Raw genomic sequence first — 12,286 nt, forward strand, 5'->3', positions numbered from 1 at the left:
CCATGCACATGTTAGTGTCGCTGGGGGTTTGGGGAGATGGCCCCACAGTGACTGTGGGTGGTGCATTTACTAGGAGCTATTCAGGCAGACACTGACATGAGACAAGTCGACCCTCTGCTTAAACAGTGAACGGGAAGCCGGGAATATCAATGCACAATCAAAGGAAACTTTCGAGTCATGTCTAAAGGCGGACTTGTTAGGATGCTCTACATTTAACCGGGATACAGGCTGCTCCGACTGAGTATTTCTCTCCGTATTTGCAACAGGCTGAAATTATGTTCTCACAAGTTTTCTTTTTGTGTGAGATATTATTCAGCACCATGCATATCGCGTCATCTCTGCAACTGGAACTTGGCATGTAAGTAACTTAACGTTTCTTCTCCTTGTAATTGGGATATATTATAATTTAGTGAATGATCAGGTGAATGAAGGATCTTTACGTTTGGCATACGCGCTTTACAAAATACGACAGACGCAGTGTGCCACTGCCTACATTTTGAAAATACTCTTACACGGTCCAAGTTTTACAAATAACAGCTTTTTTTTTGTCTTTTAAATCGGTTACTTTGTAGTTATTCTATGTTACTCTCCCCAGTGTCCACCAGGAGTCTCTCTTTCAGGTCCTTATGAGCCTAGATGTATATTTTATAGCTCGGATGTAACGTGGCTGATTTTCAGTGGAATGTGATTTTTTAAAACTCTACCGGAGGTTTCAGAAATTAAATAGACTGCGCAAGACATGAATAGGGATTCGTTTCCATTACCCTGGAAGCAGAATACTTCCTCTAATTAACTTCAGGCTCCTCTGTATTGAAGCCATATGGTTTATGGAGGGGAACACCTCGGGAGAGTTTACCTGTACTGACAACACAGACTGATGCATGCTACCAAAATAACACACTGATGTGGTCGTAGCTCACATCAGTTCATGCGAGCATATGAACGTGCAAACTAATTTCCTGTGGAACTCGATTAGTTGTTTATAAGGTGCTGTAGGTCTTATCCAAAACAGGAACTGTTTTTTATGCACTTTAATCAAGCACATTGCACCAGACAACAAGCTGCATAATTGTTTGACAAATGTGTGTGTCATGAGCTGATGTAATGAAACATACAGTATGCAGTGTCTCTTGGACTAGCTCTGCATCTCAGTATACAAGTCAGTCAGTTGTAAACCTCAACATACTAATGAATATTAAAAAGAGAACTACCTTTATGTCTTTAAAGTCAACACAAAACCCTTTTCAAGATATTCCTTATTTTCCATCAAAATGTATTTTTGTCCACATCTATCCTTTTCTCTAATTCTTTGTATTTTCCATATGCACAGGCCAAATGTTTGTGCTGACCAGGAGATGTCCATGCTGGGGGGCCCTCAGCCTTGTGTCCAGGCTTTTACTCGAATGGTGAAGGTGTGGAAGCAGGGCTGCACAAGCCACCGATGGTGTATGGGCTATGAGAGGAGGTGAGAGCAGTAACACTGCTTTTATAATGCAGAAATATGTTTAAACATAACTAATTCACAAATGCATTTTAACAACAATGCCATCTGTAAGGATTGAGTGATTTATGCATGCATACATAGCTCTGAGTTTTCCTGGCAAAGTCAATTTGTCTATCCCAGACAGTAGTGCCACTAAAATAACGGGGGTTCTTTGCCCACTAGGTTTAGGTCTGATAATCTTTCAGTAAGTATTGCATGAATCAGTAACAATATAAAACCACTCAGTTCACTCAATTTACTTCCACTATGACAAACACAGGTCATTTGCAGTAATGAGTTCTTGTCACCTAGTCGACAGATTTAATTTTATGGTGTGTTGAAAACGGTTAAGACTGTACACCTCAATTTGGCTTCATAAACATGATAATAATAACTGAAAATCATGGTACCGTAACAAAGTCTTTCCTCCTCAGGACAGCGTACTACACAGCATACAGGCAGGTGTACAGCATGGATTTGCACACAGTCTATAAGTGCTGCCCTGGCTGGACTCAGAGGGGTGAAGAGATGGGCTGTCTGCATAGTGAGTAATAGCGTTTCATATATTTGATCGGAGTAGTCTTGACTGTGAAGCTAACTGAACCAACAAGTAAAAGATACATACACTCAACAGACGAAACGTCTTAGGTACAAAAGTGTTCTTAGGAAGATTAGTGAAAACAAATGCATTCTACAGTCTTGCACTAATTTCCCCTTCATGACTGTTATAATGTTCAGTTTATTGAAACAGCATCAGAAAGGTGCAAAAGTGTTTCTGTTATTTAGCCTAGCCCGCTGACTAAAATGGGACTGTCAAAATAGAAACATGTGGCGATACAACGCAATATAATTCAATAACACTACAAACCACAGCCTCCAAAATAAAACATAGCTGAATCACTTATTTTAAACAAACACTGAATACCATAATGTTCATGGAGCTAAGATTTAGTGCAGGACTGTTATATTAGAATGCATTTGTTTTCTCTAATGTATCTAATGAACTAGTGTCTGCCTCTGTATATATAAAAATGCATTATGCATCGTGGTGTATAATGTGTCATACTTGCAGGAGTGTGCCATGCTAATACTTGTTTCAATGGAGGGAGATGTTCAGAGACTGGGGACCATATATGTCAGTGTCCACTGGGCTTCAAAGGGACACGATGCCAGTATGGTAAGTTTTATTCCTATACGATATACATTTCAGGCATTTTCTGTGACTTTGAACACCCCTCGAATTACATCCTCATTCCTACAGCAGAAAGGTAAGCGTAGCTTTGGGAGTCAGCAAACTCCCTTACAGTGCATCTTTAAAGGACAGCATGTTGTTAAAGCTTTAACGGGCCCACGTCAGACCTTATGCTTTCACTCTGCAGAATGAGCCTGTAGTGTGGCTGTGGTTGGATGGGGCTGCTCTGTGGGGTCTCTGGATAGTTAAAGGTAGAAGGAATGCTCTCGGGGAGGAACGGTTTCCTTTGAAGGAAAGAGCCTGAAGTGTTGTGGCTGAGCCAGCTGAGCCTCCAGTCTGTAAAAACAGTAAGTTAATGAGGGCATCTTTCGCTTCTGGTCACATATGGTACAAAAGTAAGACCTAGAAAATTTGAAATGTGGTTGTGTATAACCATATTTACCTAAATTCACTGTTTCACATTTATCCTGTTGTGATAAGTTAGCAAAAGGAATAGTTCAACGTTGAACAACAGAGAATTTTGTAGTGTAGTAACTACAAACTTCTTAACCCTTCTAACTTAAACTGCATGACACTCTCTCTTAAAGGGACCATGCCCCCAACACAGAAAGGCAGAACTTGTAACTCTGTGCAGCACAGGTGACCAGCTACCAGTGATAGGTGATGACTTATCTTCCTGGAGTTCGTTACATTACATGTTTTCCTGTGGACAGTTTAATAAGAAGTTCCATACCACACTAGAGTACGATGAATATGAAGCAATAGCCAACAGCCGCTTAGCACAGTGTATACAAGTGGTTTCTACGGGGATTATCACTTGGATTCTTCTCCGCTGCTTTCCTGGCCAATGATCAGAGAATGGTTTTTAATTCACAGGGTCAAGCTAGCTTTCCCCCACTGTTTGCAGTCTTTTCTCTAAGCTAAAAGGCTGCAGGCTATAGCCTTGATCTATTCAGATTCAGATTCAGAAAACTTTATTTGTCCCTCGAGGGCAATTTAATATCTGCAGATACGACTGTTGCATCTGTCTACAACAACAGAACGTGAATATGTGCATTTCCTGCAAACTATTCCTTTAACTTGTATCTATTTAGTTTTTGAATATCTGAAAGTTTATTTTTTGGTGCTGGGATTGTAAACAACCCTGCTACATAATACCCCAGTAACTAAATGAAGTGCAATTGAACAGTGCCAGGCATCTGTCACAGCTAAATGGCAAACATCTACTGTAAAGCTTGTTTAAAGCCCTTGTCCCTCTTGTCTCTGAGCATTGTCTTGTCATCATCTGTCCTTTCTACTGTCCAAATCCCTGTGGTCTATGTCAACATGCAAATAGGGAGGGTGGTTGTTACTGTTTAGGAAGAGTCCTGCAGAAACACAAGGGTTAGCAGAGGATATTTGGTTCCTACCCCCCACTGGCTCGCAAACATACAAACTCTGCAGAGGCTTTTCTGCCGCTTTCCCAGCCTGAGCTTTAGAACAGTCCTTCCTCTTGTTATTTCACACAAACATGTTGTTGTTTGTCAGAGGTAGATCTTGAGTTTGCTTTGACGTGGGCTGTTTGGGCTTCACACATCAAAGCGATGGATGGGAAACAGAGATATTAGCTCTAATCAGAAATCCTTTGGGTTTGTTCTGCTCTCTTTCGCATCCCGTGCTCCAGTGCTCCTTTAGGACTTAACATCTTGCTCTTCCCTTTTTGTAAAACGCTTCTCCTTCTCTTATCTCTCGAGACAGATTTATCTGCACTTTTCTGCCAGAACCATTATACAGGGAGAGAGTCAGCCAAGCTCCGGTGTTCAGGAGGATCCTTTACTGGCCCTGCACTTGATGAAGCAGCAAATAAATGTACAAATACACCGATCAGGCATAACATTAAGACCACCATCCTATTATTGTGTAGATCTCCCTTGTGCCTCCAAAACAGTATGAGTCATCAGAGAATGCACATGGGCCTTCCGATGGTGTCCTGTTGGGTCTGGCAACAGAATGTTGTTAGTGGGGGCCTTTGGGTCCTATGGGTTGAGGGGAGGGGCGGATCTGCGGATCAATCATCCCACATATACTTGATCAGTTTAGGATCTAGTGAATTTGGAGGCCAGGTCAACACCTGCTGTTCTTCATGTTTTTTGAGTTGTTCTTGAACTGTTTTTGTGTGTGTGTCTGTGTCAGGCTGCATCCTGCTGGGCATGGCTGCTGACATCAAGGAGTTTCATTGCTATGGGGTGGGGGTGCCTGGTCTGGTCTAGGTGGGTGCTACATGTCTAAGTAACATCCACATGAATGCCAGGTCCAAAAGTTTCCCAGCAGAACATTGTATTGTCATAAGATGATTAATGTTATTTACTTCTCCTGTCATAATGTTGTGGCTGATCGGTGTATAACTGTGCTCTGAGGGTGTGAGCAATTGGTACCCCATAGTAATAATAGAGTTTGACTTGTTGTCTGACATGTATAGAGCAGTGATAATGCTGTGAAAGCTGCATGTCCGTTAGAAATGTTAAAACCATTACAGAAATGCCTGGGGCCTTCTGGAAATGTGGACATCTCATTCATAAGTGGTGAAAGCATAGATGTAAAAATCATTACTGGTAGGTTGATTTAGACCTGCTAACACACTCAGTGTTGAGTATTTATAGGCCTCTAGTATTATCTATGCGTGAACAGAAGTTGTAGCAGGTCACGAGAGGTGAAAAAGGTTTAAATCATATGAATGATTTAAAACCAATTACAAAGTCAATATAACGGCGAAGTCACCTACAAGGGTGACTTCTTTTGTTTCCATTTCAGAGAACACTGTTGTAAAAGCACATTTCCAGATAAAAGTTGGAAGCAGAGGAATTTGTGTTTCTTATGGACGACGATTTCCATAAGTCTTATGAAAACAAAAACAAAAGTCATTATAATGACAAGCTGTATGGAAATAAAGAGCTAGTGTCGCAAAGTAATGTGAAACATTTTCAAAACTCTCTCAAAATAATGATTTAGTATCTCAAAGTTTTTAAATATACTAAATATGTTAAATACTGTGAACTACTGTGTGTACTAATAAGTTAGTATGTCTAAATAATGGGAAACTTAGCAAAAATGTGTTATTTTCTCAAAATAACTAGAAACTTTGTCAAAATTCGTATCCCAAAATGTGGAAAATAATGGATTAGTATACCTAAATAATGATAAACTTTGGGAAAATTAGTTAGTATTAGTTAGTATCAAACTATTGAGAAACCATCTCAAAATTAATTAGTGTATACAAATTATTAGGAAGTATCTTGAAATATTATACATCGTATCTATATATGTTGAAAGAAACTGACAGACAAACTGCATCAACAGATGGGAGATACTGGAAACGTTTCTCATTTTGAGATACCATCTAATTATTCACTAATTAATCGCTTTAGCGGAGTTAGCACATTATAATTCAGGCAGTTATTCATTATTAACAACAACAACAATAACATTTTATTGGTAGAAGTTGAGTCATTTCAATTACAATTGTGCTTGTTACCAACATACTGAATTGGAGCTCTGGAGTCAAATATCGTGGTAGGAGCAGTGCAGTGCAGTCTATATTAGACATGTTTGTAAATTATGGAGAAACATCAGGGAACGTGGAAACATTTTCTCACTGAACCACAAGGGATACTGTTCAGTGACCTGCATTGTGAGCTTTTACATTCCTTAGTGGCAGACTTATTACGGTCCTGTATGTGATTCATGTATGATGGAGAAGAAGCAGATACAGTAAAGAAGCAGGAATGTTGACCTTACAGATTTATCTTGGAATGATAATTAAAGGTAACAGTCTTGCTTTACTGTCATGTAGATGTTTCACAAGACTTCATCTAATTTATCGTGCGGTGTTCATATCCTACCATGTGCTTTTAATCTTGCTGCGTGTAATGTCTCTAGTATTGTTAGTATTGTCTGAGTGGTGGTCAGTTTTAGATAAACCTATATTATATTATATGTTGGACCTCTACTGCATCAGGATGCATTAACGACTCTTTTCATTACATAGATAAATCAGTTTCCTCAAAATGCCTCAAGAGATGTTCTTACTTTTCTTCCGTGTTATCTTAGGTGCTTGTTATTGCTCAGATGCTTTTGAGGCTATACATGTGCGTGTGCCAGCTGTGGCTTATGAGGTAAAGCAGCTTGTTCAGGGTTGTAGGTGTGCACCACACATCCTTAAGAAAATAACTGAACAGACATGCCTGGTATGGTTGCTACAGGACATCACAGCCATGACAATTAAGTGAAAAGAAAGTGCTACACTGACCAGCCACTGTGGCAATTCAGTGTTCTCCTGGGAAACTTTTGGACCTGGCATTCATGTGGATGTTACTTAGACATGTAGCACCCACCTAGACCAGACCAGGCACCCCCACCCCATAGCAATGACACTCCTTGATGGCAGCAGCCACCCCCAGCAGGATGCAGCCTGACACAGGAACACACACAAAAATGGTTTAGGAACAACTCAAAAAATATGAAAAACAGCACAAGGTGTTGACCTGGCCTCCAAATTCACTAGATCTCAAACTGATCAAGTATCTGTGGGTTGATCCACAGAGGCCCCTCCCCTCAACCCATAGGACCCAAAGGCCCCCACTAACAACATTCTGTTGTCAGACACAACAGGACACCCTCAGAAGGCCCATGTCCATTCTCTGTGCCCATGAGTCACAACTGTTTTGGAAGCAAGGTGGTCATAATGTTATGCCTGATCGGTGTACATACGTACTGTAACTGCAGTTCATAATGATCTAATGCAACCTGTGATTAAAGGATTAAAGCAGCTAACGAATTTCTCTGTGCTGACGATGGATTATGTGACCTCTTGGATATGAAGAAGGATGCATATAGTGACAGAATATTTTAGCTTATTGTTTCAGTTCAGTGTTTTGGCCTTTCCTCTTCGGGCTCACTCTCTCTCTTTGGTGCTTCTGCCAAGCAGGGGTAGTCTGAGTCTTGTGGAGACCAACCAGCAACCTGCTTCCAATCTCTGATATGAGACAGTAGACAGCGTCGATGTAAGTATTTCAGCCACTGACACCAAGGCCATGGTGTTGACACTGTGAGGTAATAAACAGCCTGGATGTAGCCCAAATCATGTGCTGAGGCAGGGGAGCCTTCTCCATAATTTATGTATTTACCCCTGCTTGTGAATGCCACTCTGTCTCACTCTATTAAGCCTTGGAGCTTAGGCTTTGCTTTGGTTAAATTGGTGCATGGGTCTGCATGAAATTAAGAGACCACGGGCACATAACTGTGTGAGGACAGGAACCATCTGGTCCTCACTAAAGGAGCCTGGTTGTTTTCAAAGTACTTTATTGAATAGTGGCTATGGACAGAACCTAGGACTGGATCCCGTTGTACTGGAGCTTTTAGGTATGAGAAGAGACAGTTAATGACGTCAGCGGATATTAGGAATTTCTTGCATGATAGAGACGACTCAGGTCAAGCAACTACATTAATTCAAAAATCCCTTGGACTCCCATGGGCAAAAAAGAAGGCCGTTAGACGTTCCTGCTTTTAAACGTGCATACACAGAGACACCAAATTCAAAAAAAATATTTATTGTTTAATAAAGTATATGTACATATAAAAGTAGAGTGGACAGTGTTATTGCCAGGCTTTCTGGTGAACTCCGCACAAAGCTTTACAGCTGCAGAGGAGTTGCAATGTAAATCACATTTTCTCACATGGGAATTTTCCTTCTTCATATGAGCTTGGATGTCTAATCGCCAGGACCTTGGGCTGTCTCCCATGGGCTCAGTTCACACCTCAGTCACTGAGCTCATGTCTGGACAGGATTGGTTTTCCTTTAAATTAAACACACCTGCCTTTGTGTAAGTCCATGTAGGTAAACCTCTACACACATGCTTGCATAGATTCTGTTGGATAAAGTATTGAATTACAGCCCCTCTTAATTAAATGCTACTAGTAAGGGTTTATATATAACTGTGACTGAATTAAACTTCAAGTTTTGAGTACCAATATGTAGAAAAGCGCGATATAAAAACAAGGCCATTTCCCATTTACCATGGCAGCCCAGGACATGGTGAACAGTGGCCTCAGCTAGAGAGTGATTGGCCCTCTTCTACAGGGTTGTTAGCATTTAGAGGGACTGAGGCGAAAAAAACAGTGAGGGAATGATGCTGACTAAGCTATCTAGACTTAAAGCCCTTAGTCGTCTTGTGTTATGTCTGTATTTTTGGCACAAAGTGAAGAGATCCTGCTCATAAAATATACTAGACATGCAATGTTTTTTGTAATTTTTATCATTTTTTGCCCTTTGAGGTCTCTATGGAGGTGTAAAACCCATCTCCTGAATGCTTCGGTGTTCAGTTTTTAAAGTGAGACAATTTAGGCTTCCTGAATAATTTAAGGCTTAAAGGAACTTTTTTAACGGTCATCCAGTGGGCTTAGAATATAGATAAATATTTTCATCTTGGGAAAAGTCTGGAAAAATGATCTGGTAATGTCCTCTCTTGGTACTGAATGTATCCTTTATGGATCCACAGCCAGTGTTTAATCCTATCTCTGTCTTCCTGTGCTTCCACATATCTTTGGCAGTAGTATCACACATCTGACGGAGAAGTCTCTGGACAGAAAGAAAAAATTTGCTCAGGATGTCATGGCTGCTCTCGCTCTGAACCTTAACATAAGAGTCGGTGAAAGAATAGTGTTTTATACTTCTGGAAGTAGCTCAAACCTGCAGCCAAGACAAAATATCAAGATGTGGTCACATTGAAAACACAGTTGAGAGAAAATAAATAAATCAAGCCCTTGATTTAATTTGGCAGAGGGAGTGGTGTTAAGCACAATTCCATTATGGAAAGCAAAGTGATGTCTTAGTAGCTCATGTGGTTGTTCCCACAGCGTTAGCAAACAGTGATGACTTTTACAGGTTAAGCTAAGTAACACGTGAGACACATGAGTTTCACCAAGTCTTTCTATGCAATTAGTTGCAGAGCTCCAGGTCAATTATCAGCATTTTGTTTTGACTCCTGAGAAACATGGACTTATTGCACTTCTAGTTTCATTCAAGATATGATTGGAACCATACAGTTGTAATGATGATAGGCCTTATTTTAGTTTTGGTCTTGTTTCAAAGGTTTCTTTAACCAAAATATGGTAATTTTGTTTTGGCACCACAGTGCTGAAGTTTGTAGAGTGCGGATGTCATGATATTTTTTGTTTTTTTTGTTTTTATAAGGATCTGCAACTCAGGGCACACAATTACCACTGACAGGTTGGTCGTTGGTTTGGCCAGCTGCTTGTGTTCTTTTTATTAGCGGTTACTGAAAAGGTTCACTGAAAACTATATGAACAACTCTACCCTTCTGAGATCGACAAAGCCCTCGGCAGCTAGCTGGTGTAATATGAACTTAATTATAGTACTTTTCTCCTGGGACATTTTCTGCAGACACCAAATAATTATACATGAGCAATAATGTTTTTTTTCAACTATTACTTAAGACAATGACTTACGGTTCCTAGCTAAATGGAAAAAAAAAAAAAAGCCACTGATGCTTCTGGCAGAACACATCAGACCTTCCAGGAATCAGGAAAAAAAAGAGCACTTACTGTCAAGGAAGACAGTGTTTCAGTGGAAAACCCTTCCTTTTCCAAAGAATTAAAAGCCCAGGTGGCCTTGGCCCTGTTCCAACCAAAAACGTTTATTTTTTTTCCGCATTTACTGTCAGACAAATGAGTTCCACTTTTAATGTTCTTTTTATCGCTAACAGGAAGCTGAAGGTGAATATTGAAGTCCTGTGACTAACAGTGATTGAATACCAGATTGTGATGAGGAGGCCCATGATGCACAGGAAGAAACTGTATCGTCCCAGATTCACTCATCTGGTGGATAAACACAGCTCTGTCTGTGTTTATTCAACAGAAAGGTGAGACTAAGACTGGTTTATTTTCTTCTCATTGCTTTAAGGTTTGCCTACCTCTGCTCCTTGTCTTCATTCACCAAGTCTGTAACTGTGTGCTTGTAATAGTCACATGCCAAGACCCAGACATGAAGGTAGCTGCCCTGACAGGGTGACACGCTGGGCAGCACAAGTTCTACATGCTTAGCATAGCTATCAGAGGAAGAAGCTCATTAGAGGCCTAAGGGCTACCATATGGCGTGGACGTTTTCACACACTAAACCAGCTCACTGACATCTCTTCAAACGCATTAAAGCACCATTGTTTATCAGGTTACTGCTGAAAGGGTTGGAACTAATGATCTGTGTGATTAACCATGTGCTCCCAAAGCTCACTGTGAAATTCCTACAGTAGCTGTGTTGAGTTTATCTTCCTCAGACTTTGTCTGGCTGTAACCATGTAGTGATAGCATTTAGGAAAATAAGCTTCTCTAAAGGAAGATGCTTTTGGGATCCTTAAAGTGGACATGTGGGCATATTACAGTCTTCCTCACTTTACTAAAGGAAACGTCTTTTGGCCTTCATCAGCCAAAATACTGGAAGAATATCAGATAGTGCAGCTGCTTGGCTACAGAGTGAGGAAGTAAGGTGATGATCATTTTTCAGTATGAACTTTTTGGAGAAGCTTTACTGTCAGTTTTGTTCCTTTCGTTCCCTTTGTTGTTTTTCAGAGGTCTATCATAGTGCTGAGCAGGCCAACCCACTGACAAACCTTAGGAGGTTTTGGAGCTATGGCTTTTCATTTGAAGAAGTATTGTTCTAACAGGCATCTACAGCATGCGAAGCTGGGAAGAAAAAGTCAAATTCTTGACAAAGTCCGTCCAATCAAGCTCCGATCTGGACGATCCGATCACATAAAAGACAGGGTGTGGTTAAATTAAATATTTCCTCCATCACCGATGTCTTTATTTACCTTTGTTACTGGAGATTACAGCGCATATGGAAGCTTCCAGGGTTTGAGTTATAATCTGAGTTCTGTGCAGGTCAGGGCGGAGATCAATAAATAATAATTTAACGTGTTTGCCAAAGTCATGAAGCATACACATAAAACAAAGCTGTCCTCAGTTCTGGAGCAGTAGCTGTTATATTTTACTGAGTCCCAGTGACAGTCAGTGGCCCCGTGATTGGGGATCGCCACATAAGGAGAACTAGTTAATAGTAAAATTTAGGAGAAAGGCAAACTGGAATGGTGAAGCTGTTGAATTGATTTCCTATGTTACATTAAATTTACCAGAAAAAAAAGAGACTCAGAATTGACTCACATGTTGTTTGATGGTTAACTTTAGACATGCATTACATCTAGTCCAAGTTTAAAATCAATGTTCAGTACTCTAGTTTAACCAGCCAATAGTCCCTAAGCACTAGCCATGTTTATTCTATGTCTGTGAAATCTTCAAGATACCAAGCAGTCTTGTACCTGCAGAACATAAAACATAAATCTTCAGTCACATTTTATCCTCTCTGTGGAAGACATTTTCTCTCCTGTCCATCAGAAGAGAACCAAACAGGATAGCTTTTCCAGATGTAGAACATCTGAGTTGACACAAGCTGTCATGGACATAGAGGAGGAAAAAAAAAACATAAAAGTTAAAATAAGACTTTCAGGGCATGCTGGTGTTAAGTCCTTTATTTTTTTACCTTTTAAAAAAAGATATGTCTCAGA

The 12,286-nt window shown here is 40.3% G+C and overlaps 1 protein-coding gene across 1 annotated transcript in view; it reads left to right on the forward strand.

Annotated features, from left to right (window-relative positions):
- Positions 1–275: 275 nt before the first annotated feature.
- The window catches only part of egfem1 (EGF-like and EMI domain containing 1), a gene marked incomplete at its 5' end in the record, with an annotated part of 56,114 nt that continues 44,103 nt past the window's right edge, over positions 276–12,286 (forward strand). The window contains 4 exons of the mRNA XM_084558946.1: positions 276–358; positions 1,331–1,465; positions 1,918–2,027; positions 2,556–2,660. Of these exons, the coding sequence (XP_084415072.1) occupies positions 276–358; positions 1,331–1,465; positions 1,918–2,027; positions 2,556–2,660 (433 nt within the window). The remainder of the gene's footprint in view (positions 359–1,330; positions 1,466–1,917; positions 2,028–2,555; positions 2,661–12,286) is intronic.

The sequence above is a fragment of the Chelon labrosus genome (assembly GCF_963514085.1).
Source record: "Chelon labrosus genome assembly, chromosome: 13".
NCBI lineage: Eukaryota > Metazoa > Chordata > Actinopteri > Mugiliformes > Mugilidae > Chelon > Chelon labrosus.